At 40.1% G+C, this 20030-nt stretch overlaps 1 protein-coding gene across 2 annotated transcripts in view; it reads left to right on the top strand.

Annotated features, from left to right (window-relative positions):
* The first annotated feature begins 875 nt into the window (after positions 1-875).
* TTC6 (tetratricopeptide repeat domain 6) overlaps positions 876-20030 on the top strand; it is a 226101-nt gene continuing 206946 nt past the window's right edge. For both annotated transcript variants that reach the window (XM_084968926.1, XM_021099129.2), the window contains exons 1-2: positions 876-1019; positions 11741-12709. In XM_084968926.1, coding sequence (XP_084825052.1) covers positions 11756-12709 — 954 coding nt within the window. In that variant the 5' untranslated portion in view covers positions 876-1019; positions 11741-11755. The remainder of the gene's footprint in view (positions 1020-11740; positions 12710-20030) is intronic.

Raw genomic sequence — 20030 nt, 5'->3', positions numbered from 1 at the left:
ATAATCTGTAATGGAAAAGAATCTGAAAAAAATTTATGAATTACTTTGCCGTACACCCGAAAGGAACACAACATTGTAAAACATAATTAAAAAATGGTAAAAAAAGAATATACCACAATATTTACATCCTACTCTTGATGGATATTTGGGTTTTTACCAGTTTTTAAGCTATTATAAATGAAAGTGCTATGAGTACTGCTGTACATGCTTCTTGGCACATATGTGCATACATTTCTATTGGGAGTAGAAATGCTGGGTCATAGAGTATGTGGATATTCAACTTTAATAGATAATGCCAATTTTTCTTCTTACGACCTTTCTTATCTTGGACCCCAGAAACTCTGAATACAGTTGAACCCAGCATTTTAACATAAACTCTCCAGAAGTCTGAATCTCATGCCTTTGATTTCAAGCTTTTCTTTTAAGAATTCGGCTCTAGGTGGAGAGCACAGTAAAAACCCATGAGATGTACTCTTAACTGGCATGTAGTGTAGACATACAGTTTACACACACACACACACACGAAAGAAAAAGAAAGAAGGAAAAAAGAAAAAAAAACAAAACCCCAAACCCTTCAAGTCTCCTGCTCCAGCCTTACTCATATAATGCAGAAAGAACAACGAGACTGCCATGAAAGCAGTTGGATTAAGGGGGGCAAAAGCGGTGATCTAGGAGGCTCTTTGGGATCAGCGTCTACATCGCCCAGAGAGGTGAGATCTGTTAGCTGTTTAAGCTCGACTGCGAGGTGGTCCTAGAGCTGCTTCTGGAAGGACGAAAAGCGCCGGGTGGGCGCCGGCAGGTGGGTTGAATCCTCCAGGGCCCAGACCAGGGGGCGGGGAGAAAGTGGGCGCGCGGCTCGGCTCGTTGCTGGGCGACGGAACCCGTTCTCCTTACCTGAGCGGTGGCTCCCACCCGCCCGGCCGCTCGGCCCTGGAAAGGCGGGTAGGGTTTTTGGTCCCGCCGCCGAGGTGCCAACTTCCCCGCCACCTGAATGGGAGCAGAGGCATCCCCAGAGGCGGGTGAGAGGAGGACGCCTACTGGGGCAGGGGTAACTTCGTCTGGGGAGTGCTGTGGGAAGGAAAGGCTGCACTATTTGGGCGGATAATTTCTGTGTTCCTCTTCCATGATCTCCGCGAAAATCGGGGTGGAAAATAGGGCTGAGATTGGGGCTGGGAGCCCGGGCTGAGGAGCTGGAAGAGTGACAGTCTGGTGGGAGCAAATAATAGGTAGATTGTGATGACCAGGCAGTGGGGAAAAGATTAAGGGTTAGGAAGGCAAGAGACAGGGAGGAATCTGAGGGGGCTGCGGGGAGGGTGGAAGGTTTAATTTCTAACTCCCTGACATTTTCTGTTATCTCTTGTCAGGGACTAGTTGTTTGGGGCAAACCTTAAACTCCCCAGGGGACCTCCCCCACTGAGCTCATTGTGTCTAATTATGGAATAGGGAGCTTTTTTCCTGAGTGTGGCCCTGAAAAGCTGGTGGGCAGTGGGACATTCTGGCTTAATTCAAGGATTATTTGGTATTGAAGGCCGCAGATCCACAATCAATCTTTTGCGGATTACCACTGCAGGAATCTAAGGGAACTCAGTAGTTTTAATTTTTAGCATGCAAATATAAAAGTTTAACAAATTTTTATTTCCTATTTACAACTTTATAGAGGTATAATTTGTATTCAGTAAGCTATACAGAATGCATAGGCTGTGTAATGTCTGGGTGTACAATTTGATGAGTCTTGACAGGTGTATATGCTTTTGAAATAATTACTTCAGTAAAAGAAATGAAAGCTTTTCATTCCTCTGCCCCCTTTGCTATCCACCCCTGCTCTCACCTTCTCCTACCACCTCCAACCAACTACTGATCTGCGTTTTCTATACATTTACATAATGGAAACATACAATATATATACTGTTCTGTGTCTGGGTTCCTTCAGTCAGCATAACGATTTTCCAGAACCTTTCCCTGGATTACTGTAGTAAGTACTAAGTTTTGAAATTGGTTGGGGGAAGTCTTCTACCTTTTTCTTTTTGAAAATCACTTTAGCTATTTTAAGTCATTTGTAGATGTGTATACATTTTAGAATCAGCCTGTAATTTCTTTAAAGAAGCCTGCTGTAATTTTGATTGGGAATGCATGGAATTTATAGCTCTACTTGGAGAGAATCACCATTTTAACAATATTGAGTCTTCTAGTTTACAAATATGGTTCCTAGATTTATGTAGGTCTTTAATTTCTCTTAGTAATGTTTTGTAATTTGCTGTGTAGAGATTTTGGACATCTTTTGTTAAATTAATTCCTATGTACTTTATGTTCTGGAGGGCATTATTTTCCAACTGTTTGATGTTAGTGTATAAGAATACAATTGGAGTTCCTGTTGTGGTTCAGCTGGTTAAGGATCTGATGTTGTCTCTGTGAGAAGGCTGGTTCTATCCCTGCCCTGGCCTCACTCAGTGGGTTAAGGATCTGCTCTTGCTGTGGGCTGCAGTGTAGGTCACAAATGCACTCGAATCCAGTGTTGCTGTGTTGTAGAATAGGCCTCAGATGTAGCTTCGATTCGACCCCTAGTCTGGGAACTTATGTATGCCACAGGTGTGGCTGGAAAAAAAGAAAATAAATAAGAGGAACAATTGATTTTGTAGTTAAACTTGTACAACCTAGATAATTCAATAATTACACTAGTAATTGTTTTGTAAATTCCTTGAGATTTTTAACCTAAAAACCATGTAATCTGCAAACAGAGACAGTTTTACACTTTCCCTGTCAGTTTTTATTCCTTTTATTTCTTTTCCCTGCCAAATTGCAATGGCTAAGACCTCTAAAACAATGTTGAATCAATGTGGTAAGAATTGAGACATTTTTCAGAATTCCCTTGTGTGATAGTGGGCTAAGGATTCTGCGTTGTCAGTGCAGAGGTTGGGGTCACTGCTGTAGCATTGGTTTGATCCCTGGCCTGGAAAGTTCTGCATGCCATGTGCCCAGCTCCCCTCCCCCACCCTGAAAGAGTTGAGGCATTTTTGCCTAGTTTTCCATTTTAAGGGGAAATCAAAAATAAAATGTTAGTGGCAAATTTTTTTTTTTTTGTAAATTCTATTAATCAGATTGAGGATGTTCCCTATGATTCATAGTTTTCCCAGAATTATTTCTTTATTTTTATCACAGAGACTGTTGGATTTTGTCATGTGATTTTCTACTATTAAAATGATCATTTCTTTTTCCTCCTGTACTCTGTTGATATTATGAATTATATCGATTTTTATATGCTAAATCAACTTTTCAACTCTTGGGATAAATGCTATATTATCAGGGTATATTATTCTTTTCAAAAAGAGAAGATTTTTTATTTGATATGCTAATATTTTAAATTTTTTTGCATCTATGTTTATGAGGGATGTATGTATGTACTTCTCCTTTTTAAAAAGAATGTCAGGTTTGGTATTAGGGTTATGTACATCTCAGAAAATGAGTTTCTTTCTCCTATTTTCTGAAAATGTTTGTTTAAGATTGGTGTTATTTCTTTCTTGAGTGTTTGAAAGAACCATCTTGGCCTGGAATTTCTTTATGGTGAGATTTCTGGTAATGAATAAGTTTATTTAACATAGAACTATTCAGATTTTTTGTATCTTATTTTAATTTTGATAAATTTCAGTTTTGTAGATTTCCCCATTTCATCTAAATTATTAGATTTGTTTATCATATTCTCTCATTACCCTTTACTATCTGTTGTGAAAATTCTTTTTTCATTCCTATATTGGTGCCTTTTGTTTTCTTTTATTTTTGAGGCGTCTAGCTAGGAGTTATAAAAATTTTATTTATTTTTTTAAAAAGAACCAACTCTTGGCTTTGTTAATTTTCTCAACTGTTTTTCTGTTTCCGAATTGATTAATATATGTTCTTATATCCTTCTATTTACTTTGGGTATATTTTACTCCTTTTTTTCTTTATTTTTAAGGTGGAAACTTAGATTATTGATGTTAGACCTTTTTAAAATTTATTTAAGCATTTAAGCTGTACTTTTCTTTCTGATCACTGCTTTAGTCGTATCCCACACATTCGGATATATTTTATTTTATTTAGTATACAATATTTTTAGATTTAATAAATTTTCTACATTCCATTTTGTCTATTAACTTTTTATTACACCTTTTTTGTTTTGTTTTGTTTTGTATTACCTAGAGTTACTGTTGAACTAGTTCTCATACAATGCAGAAATCAGAGTTCCCATTGTGGTTCAGTGGTAACGAACCCGACTAGTATCCATGAGGACATGTGTTGGATCCCTAGCCTTGCTCAGTGGGTTAAAGGATCTAGTGTAGCTGTGTGTAGGCCACAGACTCGGCTTGGATCTGGCATAGCTGTGGCTGTGGGGTAGGCCGGCAGCTATAGCTCCAATTTGACCCCTAGCCTGGGAACTTCCATATACCTACAGGTGTTGGCCCTAAAAAACAAAATAAAATAAATCTTTTTTCTTTTAAAATGCAGAAATCTTAACAACCAGAGTTCTTTTACCCCCATTCCAGTCTCTAGTTTTTGTCATATGCATTATATCTATGTGTACAAACACCCTATGTGACAATGTTTAATATTTTGTACAATTTTTGAAAATATGGATAAAAGATGGTTTTTCAAACTTACTCAGAAATTTGCCATTTCTGATCTTTATTCATTCCTGAAGAATTTGATTTTCCACTAGTATAATTTCTCTTTAGTCTGCCTGAAAAACTTTTTTTAGCATTTCTTGTAGTTTTAGTCTGCTGGTGAGTAATTCTCCTAGTTTTCTCATATCTGAGTTATCTTCATTTTGCTTTCATTTTTTAAAGAATATTCTTGATATCTGATTCTGGGTTGGCGGTTTTTTGTCTTTTAGCATGTTTCACTGTCCTGTGGTTTCAGCGGTGTTTGATGGGAAGTTCATTATCATTTGAATTATTTCCCTATAATTAATGTGTTTTTTTTCTCTGTTTCCTTTAGTATTTTAATCTTTGTTTTTGGTGTCCAGCAACTTACATGTGATTTTCTTTGACTTTATCCAGCTTGGAATGTATGGAGTTTTTTTTTTTTTGGTGCCCTGCTCCTAGGCCAGGGGTCAGATCTGAGCCACAGCAGTGAACTAAGCCACAGTTGGGGCAATGCTGGATCCTTAACCCACTGTGCCAGGCTGGGGATCAAAACCACTTCCCAGCATTCCCAAGGCGCTGCTGATTCCCTTGCGCCACAGCAGGAGCTCCTGTATGGAGCTTTTTGAATCTGTGAATTTATATATTTCTCCAATTTTGGGCTGTTCTCAGACGTCATTTCTTCAAATATTTTTTCCAGCCCATTCTCCCTTCTCCTTTGGGGATACCAATAACCCATATGTTAGAGCTTTTGATATTGTCTCACAGGGCTCTGAGGGCTTTTTTTTTTTTTTTTTTTCTTAGAACTTTTTTCTCTCTCCTTTAAATATTGGATAATTTCTGTTAATTTATCTTTCAGTTTACTGATTCTTTTCTCTGAAATCTCCACTCTGCTAATCAAATTTTTATTGAAAATATTATATTCTTTGATAAGAAATTTCTATTTATTTTTGTTTCTCTGCTAAGATCTTCACTTTTTATTCTTCTAATGTATTTTCCTTTAATTCATTGAGCATAGATATAATAGCTGCCTCACAATCCTTGTTTAATAATTTCAATATCTGTGTTATCTCTGGACTGGTATCTGTTAATTTTCTTTGCCTTTGTGATTAGGTCACATTTTCCTGGATCTTTTTATGCTAAGAATTTGTTGGTTATATCCTGGACATTGTGAACATTTGATTGTGTAAACTCTGGGTTCTGTTACATCCCTCTGAAGAAGGTTTATTTTTTTCATTTAGCAGGCAGTTCACCACCTTGACTCACTGTGAGCTCTCATTCTCTGTGGTTGGAGGTTAAGTTCAGCTAAATATCAGTTCTGCTCTTTAAGCTTTTGCTTCTGTTTTCTATATCATTTTAAACCAGTACATGTGAGTGTTAGTTTTGAGTTTGTCCCACATGTTCAGGGTTCAGAGGTCAATCTAGACTTGTGTGGGGTTTAGACACAGAATTGGGGGATTAACCTCTCTGCCTCTCTTGCCTCTGGGATTTCTCTCCTCACTGGTGATTGTTGCCTGGGCTTTTTTCACCCCTCTAATTCTTCTGGCCAGAATGATGAAGAGCTTTCAGGTCCGTGTTTCCATAAGTTTTGACTCTCTTCCACAATATGCAAAATCTTTTGTTTACTTCTAAGAATCCTCAGGTAGTTGATTTTTATATTTTTCCCAGAGTTTATAAATTATTATTAATGAGGGATTGGTTCGTAAGACGTATATGTGGGACTTCAACAAAGTGCTTTTGAAGTTGAGAGCATGCAACATTTAATATGTCAAAAGCATGATGATAATAATTAAGGAAAAACCCTCCTTCATTTTCCTGTTTTTGGCTATTTAATCAATTAGATTAAGCAAGTCCAAGATGGAAAGATAAAACATGGGGAGAAGAAAAAGGCAGGGAGGGTGAGTGTTTTTGTTGTTCCATTACCCTATTATGTATTTGCATATGCATGTATTTTTGTATGTGTAGATGTGTATTCCTAGGTAATGGTTATAAAAAATTGAATAGGAAGTTTTTAGTCATTGAAATTTCTATGGGCTTCCGAACAATTTAGAAAAAAAATCTCTTCTGAGCTGGAAAACATCTTTTCTTTGTTTTCTATTTCATTTTTAACCAGCATGATGTGTTAGTTACTATTATTGATATTGCTAGAATTAAAGGTAGCAAAACATGTATTATAGAAAGTGTGGGATAATAGAAAAATTAGTTATCGCATTTCTTATCAAAGTTATTTAAATGTTGTATCTTTCCTTTTAGGCTTTTCCACAAATTATTATTACTATTTTAGCTTTTTTTTTTATTTAAACAGGGCCACACATGCAGCATATGGAAGTTCCCAGGCTAGGGGTCAAACTGGAGCCGCAGCTGCTGGCCTATGCCACAGCCACAGCAACTCCGGATCAGAGCTGCGTCTGTGACCTACACCACAGCTCCTGGCAACTCTGGATCCCCAAACCACTGAGCAAGGCCAGGGTTTGAACTTGTATCCTTATGGATACTAGTTGGGCTCATTACTACTGAGCCACAATGGGAACTCCCAGACTTTTCCATAAATTATAATCCGTGCGCAAACAGATCTCTTTTCTACCACTGATATTTCAAAAGGAAATGTTTTTCAGAATATTTTCATCTTCCTTGCAATGCTGAAGATTCTACTAAATGAGATAGACTGTCCTTGGACTTAGTTCTTTTGGAATTGGGTGCTGTGTATTGCAATTGATGTTGATGTGAAATTTTGGAAGTGAATTGAGATGATATTTGGCCATGGGCTCAAGGGAATCTAAATCTTGTCTCACTGAGGTGCCTGTATACAGGTGACTGTATATAGAAGGAGGTCGAGGACAAGTAATTCATTTAACCGGCTGGGGCTTTGGTTCCATTCCCAACATAACACTCTGATGGGCTAGGCCTAACATATGAAGGACCCCTTTCACTCTGTGAGGTGTTCGTGTAGTCTTGAGCCAGGTCGTCTGGTGACCTGCTCTATGTATTTCATCTTTAATTAGCATCTAGAGCAGGGTTTGGGATCTTCTGTTCTTACAGGAGGAACAGCCACAGTTTCAAGAACCAGAGAGCAACCTGTCTCAGAATTCACACAGGTAGCCCTCCCTGGGCCTTTCACTGTTTGGGGCGGGGAGCTTCCTCTTCATGTCTGACCAGACCTTGTAGGAGAGGAGAGAAGGCTGGCTCTTGACCTTTCTCCCTCACTGGTCAGGCATTGAACCTCCTGGTAGAGGAGGAAGGGAAAAGGCACAGAGATCCAATAATTGGGAAGAAGAGGAGGATGAAATTACTGCCCAGGTTGCGAAGGTTTCAAGCACATTTTGTCCCATTTCACAGTGTAGGGTAAACAATCAGCCTAGATTGTGAGCAGCAGGTGTGCCACCGTAGGTAGAGTAATACTTCCTCCTTTCAGGACAGCTAGTTTTTTCCCCTTGAGTATCTCCAAACCAGAACTAGTCTCTTTCTACCAAAAAAAAAAAAAAAAAAAAAAAAAAAAAAAAGGAGAACATATTGTTTTCCAATGAGATTGGATGTTTAAAAATTATTTCAGGAGTTCCCGTCGTGGCGCAGTGGTTAACGAATCCGACTAGGAACCATGAGGTTGCGGGTTCGGTCCCTGCCCTTGCTCAGTGGGTTAACGATCCGGCGTTGCCGTGAGCTGTGGTGTAGGTCGCAGACGCGGCTCGGATCCCGCGTTGCTGTGGCTCTGGCGTAGGCCAGTGGCTACAGCTCCGATTCGACCCCTAGCCTGGGAACCTCCATATGCCGCGGGAGCGGCCCAAGAACCAAGAAATAGCAACAACAACAACAACAAAAAAGACAAAAGACAAAAAAAAAATAAAAATAAAAATTATTTCACATATTTTGTGGTGTTAAAGGGCGGGTGGGGGTCATAACGGCAACAAGCTCTGATGGACTGGCCCATTTAACATTGGGATACCACCTACCTTGAAAACACAATAGAAGTTCTATTTCCTATTGGCTCATTTTTACATATAAAGAACAACTTTCCTATGAAGAACTGGAGGGAATGTACTGAGAAATGTTAAACAATGAACACTTGTTAAACTTCAGTTGGAAACCAAGGGCCTGGGAGAAATTGGGAAGGGATACAAAGCAGGAACCAAGAAACAAAAGGGAAGTGCAGTTGAGAGAGTCAAGTGAGATTCCCATCAGGTACTAATGTGTTTCTGGTCTGTGCTCTGTTCCAATTACTACCTTTCAGTCTTTTGTAGGAAGAAATGTAGATGGTGTCAGTACGAGCATAATACCACCTGTGCAAACAATAAACAGCCAAAACACTATGAGGGGGATTATACAGCATTTTTTTAAATAAGGAAACTTCCTTAAGGGCTTTAGAAGTCATTTCTTATGTTCATATACTGTGGCTTGGAAAAGAGGCAAAAGATTATTATTTTCACTTTTTAATATGAAATCTTGTTACAGGTAGAATTAAATAGTCCAAGGTCTAGTCAGTGGGAGAGCTGGGTAGAGAAAGCAAGCCTGTTGATTCCCAGATGAGAGCTCTGTCATATAGCAGGGTCTTGGATTTGAGAACCAGCAGTGGCTATTTTAGGGATTAAAAGCAATATGACTATATTTAGACGCTAAATAGGATCTTTTCTTAACATTGTCCATAGTATATGATAAATGAAGAAATCTAAATTGTAAAAATAACTCTTTTATGAATTGTTATGAAAGAAATTTAACCAAGAAATGTGGATAGGTGATATGCAAAGAAATGCAAAGTAACATAAAAAAATATTTCTTTCCACATTTAAGTGTTAAATCCGTTGGATTTTAGAGTGGGGCATAAAATGAGGTACTCCCCCACTTCCTACCTTGTCCTCCGCCAGTCAACTGACTGTCTCAGCACTACTTACGGAATAATAATAATGCTCTCATTATAGTCTAACCCCTATTATTCTTAATTTTGCTCACTCAGTCTGCATGTTGATTCTATCAGCTGTGTTTCAGTTTAATTTTTCTATGAGTTTTAATTATCTTGTTGGACAAGTGTTCCCTCATTTCTCTTGTTCAAAATTTTGGCTAATCTACTCTGTTTATTCTTTCAAATGAATCCAGAATTACTTTTCAAATTTCAAAATATCATTTTTTGACTTTGATTATGATGGCATTAAACCCAGTACAATATTTTGGGAAGACCTGATAAATTTAAAATATTTAGCCTTCTTACCAAGGAATATTAACTGCCTATTTAGTTCAATCTTTCTTTTATGCCTCAGTGAAATTAAAAATTTTGTTCATGCAGTTTCAGTACATTTCTTATTATGTTTAATCCTAGGTATTTACTCTTTTAAATAAATTATAAATGGGATTTTACCATGATGCTTTTGGTATAAAGGAGGTTATTGGGTTTTTTTTGTATAAATTAAAAAAAATTAAATGCCTTGCAGACTTTATTACAATTTTAAATAGTTCTTTAGGGCTTAAGTTTTCTTGGTAGATAATCATATTTGCAAATAATGATATTCCAGAGGGGTTTCTGGTTTATTATTTTATTTTCAAAGAAGCTTGGCCTTGATTTTTCTAAGACATTAATAAATTAGTTCTTCTAATTCATTATTTTCAGCTTTTATTTTCATTGTTTTGCCCTATTTCTTTTCTTTTCTTTGTTTCTTTCTTTCTTTTTTTCTTTCTAGGGCTGCACCTGTGGCATACAGAGGTTTCCAGGCTAGGAGTCGAATCGGAGCTACAGCTGCCGGCCTATGCTACAGGCACAGCAATGCCAGATCCAAGCCATGTCTGTGACCTACACCACAGCTCAAGGCAACACAAGATCCTTAGCCCACTGAGCAAGGCCAGGGATTGAACCCACAACCTCATGGTTCCTAGTCGGATTCCTTCCTGCTGCACCATGATGGGAACTCCTGTTTTGCCCTATTTCTTGACACTCTCCTCTTCTTAGCTTCTGTGGAACTTGATTCTCATTTTCCCAACTTTGTGATAGCTCTTGCCCCTTCCACCTCCCACCTGTGAGTGTACTAAAGAATCTGTCATTAGTCGTTCTCTACTTATACTTCTGTTAGCCCAGCTGTTGGTAATGATCTCAGAACTCTCAGGATCTCAAAATTCACTTGCCGTAGTTCATTCTGCTGAATAGCATAAGTTTTTCTTAATACCTATAACATAAAATTTACCATCCTAATATGCATTTGGTTATGAGCAAGACTTCATCAAAATCATTCACAGTTGCTGTTTTATTTATTCCTAATCACTGGCCAGACCCTATCAGTTTTACCTTCTACAGTATTTTCACTCTTGTTACCAAACCCAGGCCCTTAGGTCTTACAGACTCTTAGTGCCCTCTCTCCTTTTATTCCTTTTCGCACTTAAAACTGGTAGCCCCCAAGCCCCAGGTACTATCAAGCCACTTTTCTGTTAAGTTTTTGGAGCATCTCCATTAGCCCACAGAAAAAGTGCAAACACTCGGCATTCAAGGCCTCATGATCTCACTGCAGCCTACTTTGGGGCTGATTACCTCTCTCCCTTCATACATTCCATCTCCAGGGGCCCAAGAAGGCTGGGTAAGGAACCCAGACAACAAGGACCAGCTGGAGAAGGAAGGGGAAATTGCTATCCTGCCACAAGAGTACAGACTGGGCCTTTGCATTGCCAGAACCTTCCTTTTTTTCCCCAGAGAAGATGCAAGTCTAGATTTCAATGTGAAAATTCTCTCAATTTAAAATTGTTGGCTGTGAATTCATATTTTTAAAAGACTGAGCAATTGAAAAACATATTTGCAGGTGGGATCCTGCCCAGCCACAGCTGACCTCTATTTTCTCTTCTTGGCAGGGTTACTTTAGACTTTCTTTGCCTGTAGGTAGTGTGGTCTCTCTTGCCTGGAAGTGTGACACTACATTATTGCCTCAAGAAATATTAAAACAAATCCAACAGGGGTTTTGGAAACCCTGACTGTAAAAAAGTTACTGAATTTAAAGGTTTTTCATTGTTCCTGTGAAAAGGCCAATAGTTGGATTTAAAGTGATATAAAGGAATACTACCCACCTGTGCACAGTGAGTGTGCACCATGAGAAGCTTTTTTGAGCTGAAATTTTATTTATCAATGGACGTTTTATTACATATATTAATATATTGTCATTTCACAGGACAAATTAGTCAGGATGTCCACGATTTCAAAGCACTTTGGATTGAAGTACAAAGAAGAATCATACATGTTTAAGGAGCTTGAGAAGGTTCGCAAGGAGACTAAAAAGGATTTTCTCCTACTCAAGCAGAAGTTGGCCTCCAGGCTGCCTGTGGTTGAAGTCTCCGCTTTCGGCCCCCAGATCCCCGGCCCGGTCCGCCTTGGGGAGAAGAGAAGCGTTTGCCGAGAGGGGCCCCTGAAAACATCAGGTTCCCCTCGGGCCAAAGGCCCTGCGGCCCCCGATGCAGCCCTGCGGCAGCCGGTGCCCCGAGATACAGCGCGGCCCCCAGGCCCGAGCCAGGCGGCCGCTCCCGGGAAGACGCAGCCCTTCTGCCCCCAGGACTTCTACTTGCGGAGCTCCGCGTTCCTCCGACACCCGCCCCTGAAGAAGCCGCCGGTCATCGCTTCCAGGGCCGGCACGTCCAGACCCGTGGTCCTGAGGCCGCCGCCCGCGCGCAGGGAGAAGGCCCCGGCGCGTCGGGGTCCCAGGAGCCCGCGGCCCGCGGCCCGCATTCCCGTCCAGGGCCCGGCCCGGGGGCGCGAGGCGAGCCAGAGGCCGGCCCCGCTCGGCAAGGCCCGTAGGGCCCCAGAGAGGAAGAGCAGCTCCCCTTCCAGCGACGCCAGCGACGCCAGCGACGCCGAGGCGGCCGGCCGGCGGAGAGGGACGATTCGCACCCGCTTCCTCCGCGAGGGCTCGGGCGGAGAGCTGCGGCGGGCCTCCGGGTCACTTTTCAAAACGGACCTCAAGAGCAGCGCGCCGAGCGACGCGCGCGAGGCCGCCCCGCAGACCCCGCAGCCAGCGCGGGCGGTCCCGACGTCCATCGAGGAGATCATCGCCTCCCTGCAGTCCGAGGCCCAGCTGGCCTCCGACCAGACTATCCAGGAGCTTATCCAGAGCGTCCTCGGCCGGAACTACGACATTAAGATGGAAGTAGGTGACCGAGAATAGTATTTCTCCTGGATAAATGCAACTTTAGGATACACACATAAAATCGCAAAGTGCGTATGGGGCGTTTATTTATAAGCCGGTCAAGCTAGACGAAATATTGGGGTGTAACACAGGTTCTTTGTACCTTGAATTTTCCCTTGAGAGAGTGTGTCCTCTTTTCGGAGTGAAAGAAATCGAGAGGATATTTCCAAAACTGGTACAAAGAACATTCGTTTTAGACCTGAGTAGTACATCAGGGCAACCTTTCCTTTCAAAGTCTTTGTGACTATTTAGTATTGAAATAGTTGATGTTTTATATGAAAGACTCAGCCCTTTTCAGTACAGTTTAGCACTATTAGCAGTGAATCTGTATCCTAGACGATCTATATATTACTATCAAAAAGTTGAACTTATAGGACTTCTGTAATATCAGTGAAAACCATTCTCTTAAAATATCTTTTAAAAATTTACTTTATAGGCCTTTCCAGCTATAGAGACGCTAAGAGATTCTTGTGTGCCAAGCAGGGTGGGACATGCTTTATGTGCATTTTTGTCCCAGTAACAACCCTGTCAGATAGATACCTGTAAGAGCCCTATTTTACATGGGAGGCTTCCTGGCTTTAGTGAGGTTAAAAGGATTGGCTCGCTGTCCCACAGCTAAGCCATGGCAGATCTGTGATTCCATCCCAGCCAGTCAAACCCCAGAGAGTGGGTTGGAACTATGCCAGGGCCGTCTGTTTGTTGGTTGTGATATGTCCTCAGCAGGGAGCAAAGCTAGATAGGGTCATAGTTTAAGATATTTTGTTCATTATATAGACCTTGCTCTGACAGGGACATTCAAAGTAAAAATAATAAGGAAATCTGAGTCCCAGAGAGAGGGGTGGGGGAGGGAGGTAAGGAGGGAAGAAGAGAGAGAGAGAGGTTTTTTTGTTTTTTTTGAGAATGGCAATGAGAATGACAGTAAGAGGGCAGAAGATTCTATTACCGTTCTTGGCTGCAGCACCAAACCTCTTGTTAGTACACAGAATACTGCTGCCACATTATGTCTTTAAAATTGTTTCAGCCCCAGAATATACTCCTGGCTGTGATTAAAGGAATGCGATCCTAAAACCCATTAGGGAAACAAAAACATGTAAGGACAAGAGTCCCCAGTGTCTTCTTTGACCTAATGTTTGTTGGCAGAATAGGACAAATGTTTTCAATTAAGACCTACACCTCCCTACGGTTGCTGAACTAGATCAGTGTGGCTGTTCAGGCCATTTCAAAAATGGGTATTTCTAATTAGGTTTTCTTTGAATCTAATAGAAAAAGTAATGACAGTTGCACATTGGAGAGCCCGAACAGAGAGAACAAAGGCCTTGGTAGCTGCCCCTATGAGAAGGAACTCTGACTTGGTCAAAGTGCTCAATGTGAAGAGGGCCTCTATTAGAGGTCTGTACAGTTGGGGAAAATTATACTTTTAGGGCAAGGTCCTATAAGAGAAAGTACACTTCAAAGGGTTCAAATAGAGAATATAAGTAGGAGGAGTATCAAATGATAAATGGACAGTGGGACAGTGAATTCTCTTCTACTGGTATTCCATTTCTCTTGTCTATCCCTTTTCTGGTGCTTCTGGTGCTAACCTAGCATTCGGAGTTACCTGAATTGTTTTATGTAGGAGAGTGGCCTGGAGGATTACAGTCAGGAGCCAGGGATATCAGCTAGCCTTGAGTTAGAAGACTTGGCTCGTTTCAGATTGCTCAGTCCCGTCCCTGCCTTCCATTGTACTGATTTTTAGTGTAGCTAAAAATCAAGATTTCATTCTTGCTTCCCTGGCACCATCAATTCCAGAAGATGGAGCTTTGCATTATTTTGAATAAAGGTGGTTGCAGAAGTCTTATTAGGGTGAGAAGGGAACAGTGGGGCATATGTCAGAATGGCTGTGGCTGGGTAGATAAGAGATAGCGATCACAATGTAAGGGTTAAAGTGGTATCGAAATTATGATTTTAAAAATTCTTAAGATTAAGAGTTCCTGTTGTGGCACAGTGGAAACGAATCCAACTAGGAACCATGACGTTTCAGGTTCGATCCCTGGCCTCACTCAGTGGGTTAAGGATCCGGTGTTGCTGTGAGCTGTGGTGTAGGTCACAGACATGGCTTGGATCTGGCATTGCTGTGGCTGTGCTGTAGGCTGGCAGCTGTAGCTCTGATCTGACCCCTAGCCTGGGAATCTCCATGTGCTGCGGGTATGGCCCTAAAAAGCAAAAAGCAAAACCAGAAAACAAAACTAAAGATTAGAATAAGGACATTCATTTTAAGCATTTGGAGTTTATATAAACAACATTCTGTCTGTGATAAGCAAGGAAAATTGTTCTTCACTTTAGACATCTTAATTTGGAGCTGTTCCCTAGAGGGAAAGCCAAAGAATAAGACAGTCTTGGCAGGGTGTGCTGTCTCTGCTTAGAGCTTGGGTAGAGCCCTTCCAGACCTAGCATTCAGAGTTCCTCAAACAATTACAGAGGCCAAAAGGTGCACAAAATACCTGAAGATTAAACCCAGCTGCCAAATGTAGGTCAAACATCTCAACCAGGGTTTCTCAACCTTTGCACTTAACTTTTTGGTTTGGATAATTCTTCATTGTGGTTGGCAGTCTTATGAATTGGTAGGATGGTTAGAATTATTCCTGGCTTCTACCCAGTAGATGCCAGTAGTACAATTCTCTCACCACTCTCTGCCCCGGTGCCCGGCACCCCAAGTCATGACAGTATCTCTAGATGTTATCTGAAGAGACCCTGGGGTGAAGGGCGGAATTGCTCTCCCATCAACCTCCCACTGAGTTGAGAACTGCTGGCCTAAACAGTATGCATGTACCATGGCAGGAGGGATAGAAATGTTATAACGTCCTATGTTTGTTTTACTGAGGAGTTCAATGTTATGTGAGACTGAAGTTCAGACACTACCTACCAGATGTTAATTGAGGATGAAGGAATCAGCCCATCTTGCTTCTGTCATGTGTAGTTGTTTTTGGCTGTATAGCTCAAAAGGAAAATGGCTTAACATGACCTAGGTAAGATGGAATTCATGTTCCAAGATCTTTTATAAACAAGTAGTGTATAGCAGAGTTCCCGTCATGGCTCAGCAGTAACGAACCCAATGAGTATCCTTGAAGACTTGGGTTCAATCCCTGGCCTCACTCAGTGGGCTAAGGATCCGGCATTGCTGTGAGTTGTGGTGTAGGTCCCAGACACAGCACGGATCTGGCATTGTTGTGGCTGTGGTGTAGGCTGGCAGCTACAACTCTGATTTGACCCCTGGTCTGGGAACTTCCCTGTTCCTGAACTTCCTGAAAAAAAGGAAAAACAAAACAAAACAAAAAAAAACAAAAAAAAACAAACAACAACCCAACAAAAACCCCATGAAAACAAACCCAAAACAAATAGTGTATGGCTCACAAGCAAATGTTTCATCATGAAACTTATGCCTAATTTTACTTCAGGAAAGATGAAATAGATGTACTTTTCTCTATTCTTTCTACTAAGTACAACTAAGTACAAACTCTGGACATTATTTATAAGGCAAATGTGCGAAGAACCCCCAAAAGATGGAGAGAAAACAGACTGGCTAGGGACTTTGGGTTCCAAGCAATCCACATAGTAATGGATGTTCAGCTTTTCTTTTTGCCAAGTCTGGCAGACTTGGAGCTAAAGAAGCTGGCAGCCTAAGAATGCCAATGGGTACAGACAGGAAAAGCCCCAACAGAAGCCTGTTCTCTTTAGCTAAAGAATCAAGAAGGGGGCAGTCTAGTAAGATAAAACTTTTAGACAGTAACTGTTGCTTTAGTCAGATACCACAGAAAAATCTATGGATATATCCCTGCTCCCACCAACCAGGGCTGAGTGGGGAGCCTAAATATCCAATATATCACCAGACAGTAACAAGGTACCTCAATTCCTTTCCTAATGGTATAGTCAGTGAAGAGTCAAGATTTTCAGCACTGCCCAGTAAAGAAGCTATCCTCACCCCCCTCCCTTTGTGGAGAATAGTATTGAGACTCACCTATCCCTCCCCACCAGGACAGTATCATAGAGGCACAGTGGGAGCCAGAACCCCTACTCCTGCCAGGAATAACAGGGAACCCCTTACCTCTGGTGTCACTGGAGACCAAGCTGGGAATTTGAACTACTACCCCTACAAGGCAGTAATGAGACAGCCCCAGTCCTCCTCCTACTGCCTCTACTAGAACAGTTTCAAAGAAAGCCAGCTAAAACGGAAAGTTTAAGATCCAGACTCTCACAATATCCCAAATGTCTAGGTGTCAATAAAAAAATCACTTGTCCTACCAAGATGTAGGAACATTCGGACTTGAAAGAAAAAGAGACAACTGATAATGAATTGAGATGAGAGATGTTAGATTTATCTGGTAAAGATTTTAAAGTGGCCCTCAAAAAAAAAAAAAAAAAAAAAAAAAAAAAAAAAGCTCCAATGAGCAATAATAATGAGCACATTTGGAACTTAGAAGAGAAATGGAAAGCCTCAGTAAAGAAACAGAACATATAAAGCAGAACCAAAGAAAAATTTTAGAACTGAAAAATATAGTAACTGAAATAAGAACTCAGTTGGATGAGTTCTAGTGGATGGTTCAGAAACCAAATGGAGAGGAAACAGTGGAAAGAATTACTAAACATGTCGACGGACCAATACAATTTACTCAGTCTGAACAACAGAGACACAGTAAACTGGAGGAAAAATAGAGCTTCAGGGGCTTGTGGGACTGATGGATGGCCTTCATGTCATCAAAGTCCCAGAAAACGAGAGAACCCCAGACCAAAGAAACGCAAAAAAAATCCACACCAAAGCAGTTAATAGTCAAACTTTTGAAAATTAAAGAAAACAAGTCTTGAAAGCAATGAGGGGAAAACATCTTGAATGACAGTGGATTTCTTTTCAGGAACTATAGAATTCAAAAGGAATGGCCCAACATTTCTCAAATGCTAAAAGAAAAGAACTGTCCATACTCAAATAGACTGTGATAAATTATGTATATATAAATGTAATATCTGGAGCAATGACTAAAAAACTATACAGATTCACTATAAAAAACACTATAGATAAATAAAAATAGGATTTTAAAAAGTGTTAGTAACCCACAAGAAGGAAGGTAAAAAGTAAAGAGAAGCAAAAAACAGAGGACAAAAAGAAAACAAAAAGTAAAGTGGGGAGTTCCCGTCATGGTGCAGTGGTTAACGAATCCGACTAGGAACCATGAGGTTGCGGGTTCAGTCCCTGCCCTTGCTCAGTGGGTTGATGATCCGGCGTTGCCGTGAGCTGTGGTGTAGGTTGCAGACGCGGCTCGGATCCCGCGTTGCTGTGGCTCTGGCGTAGGCCAGTGGCTGCAGCTCCTATTCGACCCCTAGCCTGGGAACCTCCATATGCCGCGGGAGCGGCCCAAGAAATAGCAACAACAACAACAAAAGACAAAAAAAGACAAAAAAGACAAAAAAAAAAAAAAAAAAGTAAAGTGGCAGCTTCAAACTCTAACATATCAGTAACTACATTAAATGTAAACGGTCTAAATACACTGATTGAAAGCAGAAATTGGCAAGTGGATTTAATATATAACACAGTTATTTATTGTTCATGAGAAACTTATTTCCAGTATAATGACATAGGTACATTGCAAGTAAAGCGTGAAAAAAAATATCAGGCATACATTATTCCAAAGAAAGCAGGAGTGGCTCTATTAATTTCAGATAAAGTAGACTTCAGAACAAAGAAAATTTCCAGAGACAAGAATGGGCATTATAATACAAAAGACCAAGAAGACAAAGCACTCCTAAATGTGTATGAACCAAACAACAGAGCTGAAAACTATGTGAAGTAAAAACTGAGAGAAATAGACAAATCTATATTCATAGTTGAATAGGTCCACACCCTTCTTTCAATAATTGAAAGACATCCAGGCAAATTACTCAAGACAATAGAACTTAAAACTATCAACCATTAGGATCTAATCTACATTTATAGAACACTGTACACTCAATAACAGCAGAATGCACATTCTTGTCAACTGTCCATGGAATGTATACTAAGACCACTTCTGGACTATAAATGCAATGAGAATTGACATCATTTAGAATGTATTCTCTTACCATAATGGAATAACAAAAATAGAAATTAGTAATAGAATGATAGTAGGAAAATCTCCAAACACTTGGAAACTAAACAATGTAATTCTAAGTAATCCATAGGCCAGTGGGGAAGTCTCAGAGGAATTTTTAAAAATTGAAGTAAATTAGTATAAATGTACTCAATATCAAAATTTTGGGTCATAAACACAGCAGTGCATTTGTCCTAGAGAAACGAAAACTTACATTCAAACAAAAACACATGATGAATGTTCATAGCTGCTTTTATTACTTAATAACCAAAAACTAGGAATAACCCAGGTGTCCTTCTAGGAGTAAATGGGTATATTACTCAGCAATAGAAACAAAATACCAATGCCTATAATCACTTGGGGGCCTCTCCAGAAAATTATTGAGACAAAAAAAATCCAATCTCTCAGTGTTACATACTGTGTAATTCCATTTATACCACATTCTTAAAATGATTATAGGAATGGAGAAGAGATTTGTGGTTGCCAGTGGTTGAGGACAGCCTTGTAGTAGGGGATGGTGAGAGCAGAGTGTGTGTGGCTTTAGCAAGGCAATATGGGAAATCCTTGTGATGATGATGTTTTGTATCTTGACTGTATCAGTGTCAGTATCCTGGTTGTGATTTTGTATCGCTTTTGCATGATATTCCTCTTGGGGTATCTCTATATATTATTTTTTACAAGTGAATGTGAATTTATAATTATCTCAAAATAGAAACTTTAATTAAAATGTTAACAGGTTCTCTATAAAAGTTTATGCTTCTTTTTGCAAATTATAAGAAGACACATAAGGAAATAATAATAAATTCTCTTCTAAGCTCCCCTCAACTTATAATTGTTGTTAAGCCTTTTGCATATATCTAAATTCTTTAGTACAGATGTGTACACATATGTGCATATATAAGTTTTTTTTTCTTATAAAAATAAGAACATATGGTATACTTTATTCTGCAGCTTACTTTCTGACTCATATCAATGGACATGTATAGTTTTTAATTCTTTTAAATAGCCGCATATTATTCCACAATATTTAAACACTTCCTTGCCTCTTTGCTTTTCAAATTTTAACTTTCCCTATTCTAGAAACAAAGTTTTGCCCATTGAAAGTATAAATCAGATAACCTACCAGGATCTGGGCAAAGAAAAACAATCTCTCGTTTAGATGTCACCAGTACAATTGGGAGGGGCTC

This window comes from Sus scrofa, chromosome 7, assembly GCF_054392235.1.
Source record: "Sus scrofa isolate SSC_HxYL_T2T_F1_AM1 chromosome 7, Sscrofa_HxYL_maternal_Yorkshire_Landrace_v2.0, whole genome shotgun sequence".
Classification (NCBI taxonomy): Eukaryota; Metazoa; Chordata; class Mammalia; order Artiodactyla; family Suidae; genus Sus; species Sus scrofa.
The sequence above is the reverse complement of the archived record's forward strand: the minus strand, read 5'-3'. Positions and strand labels throughout refer to the sequence as shown.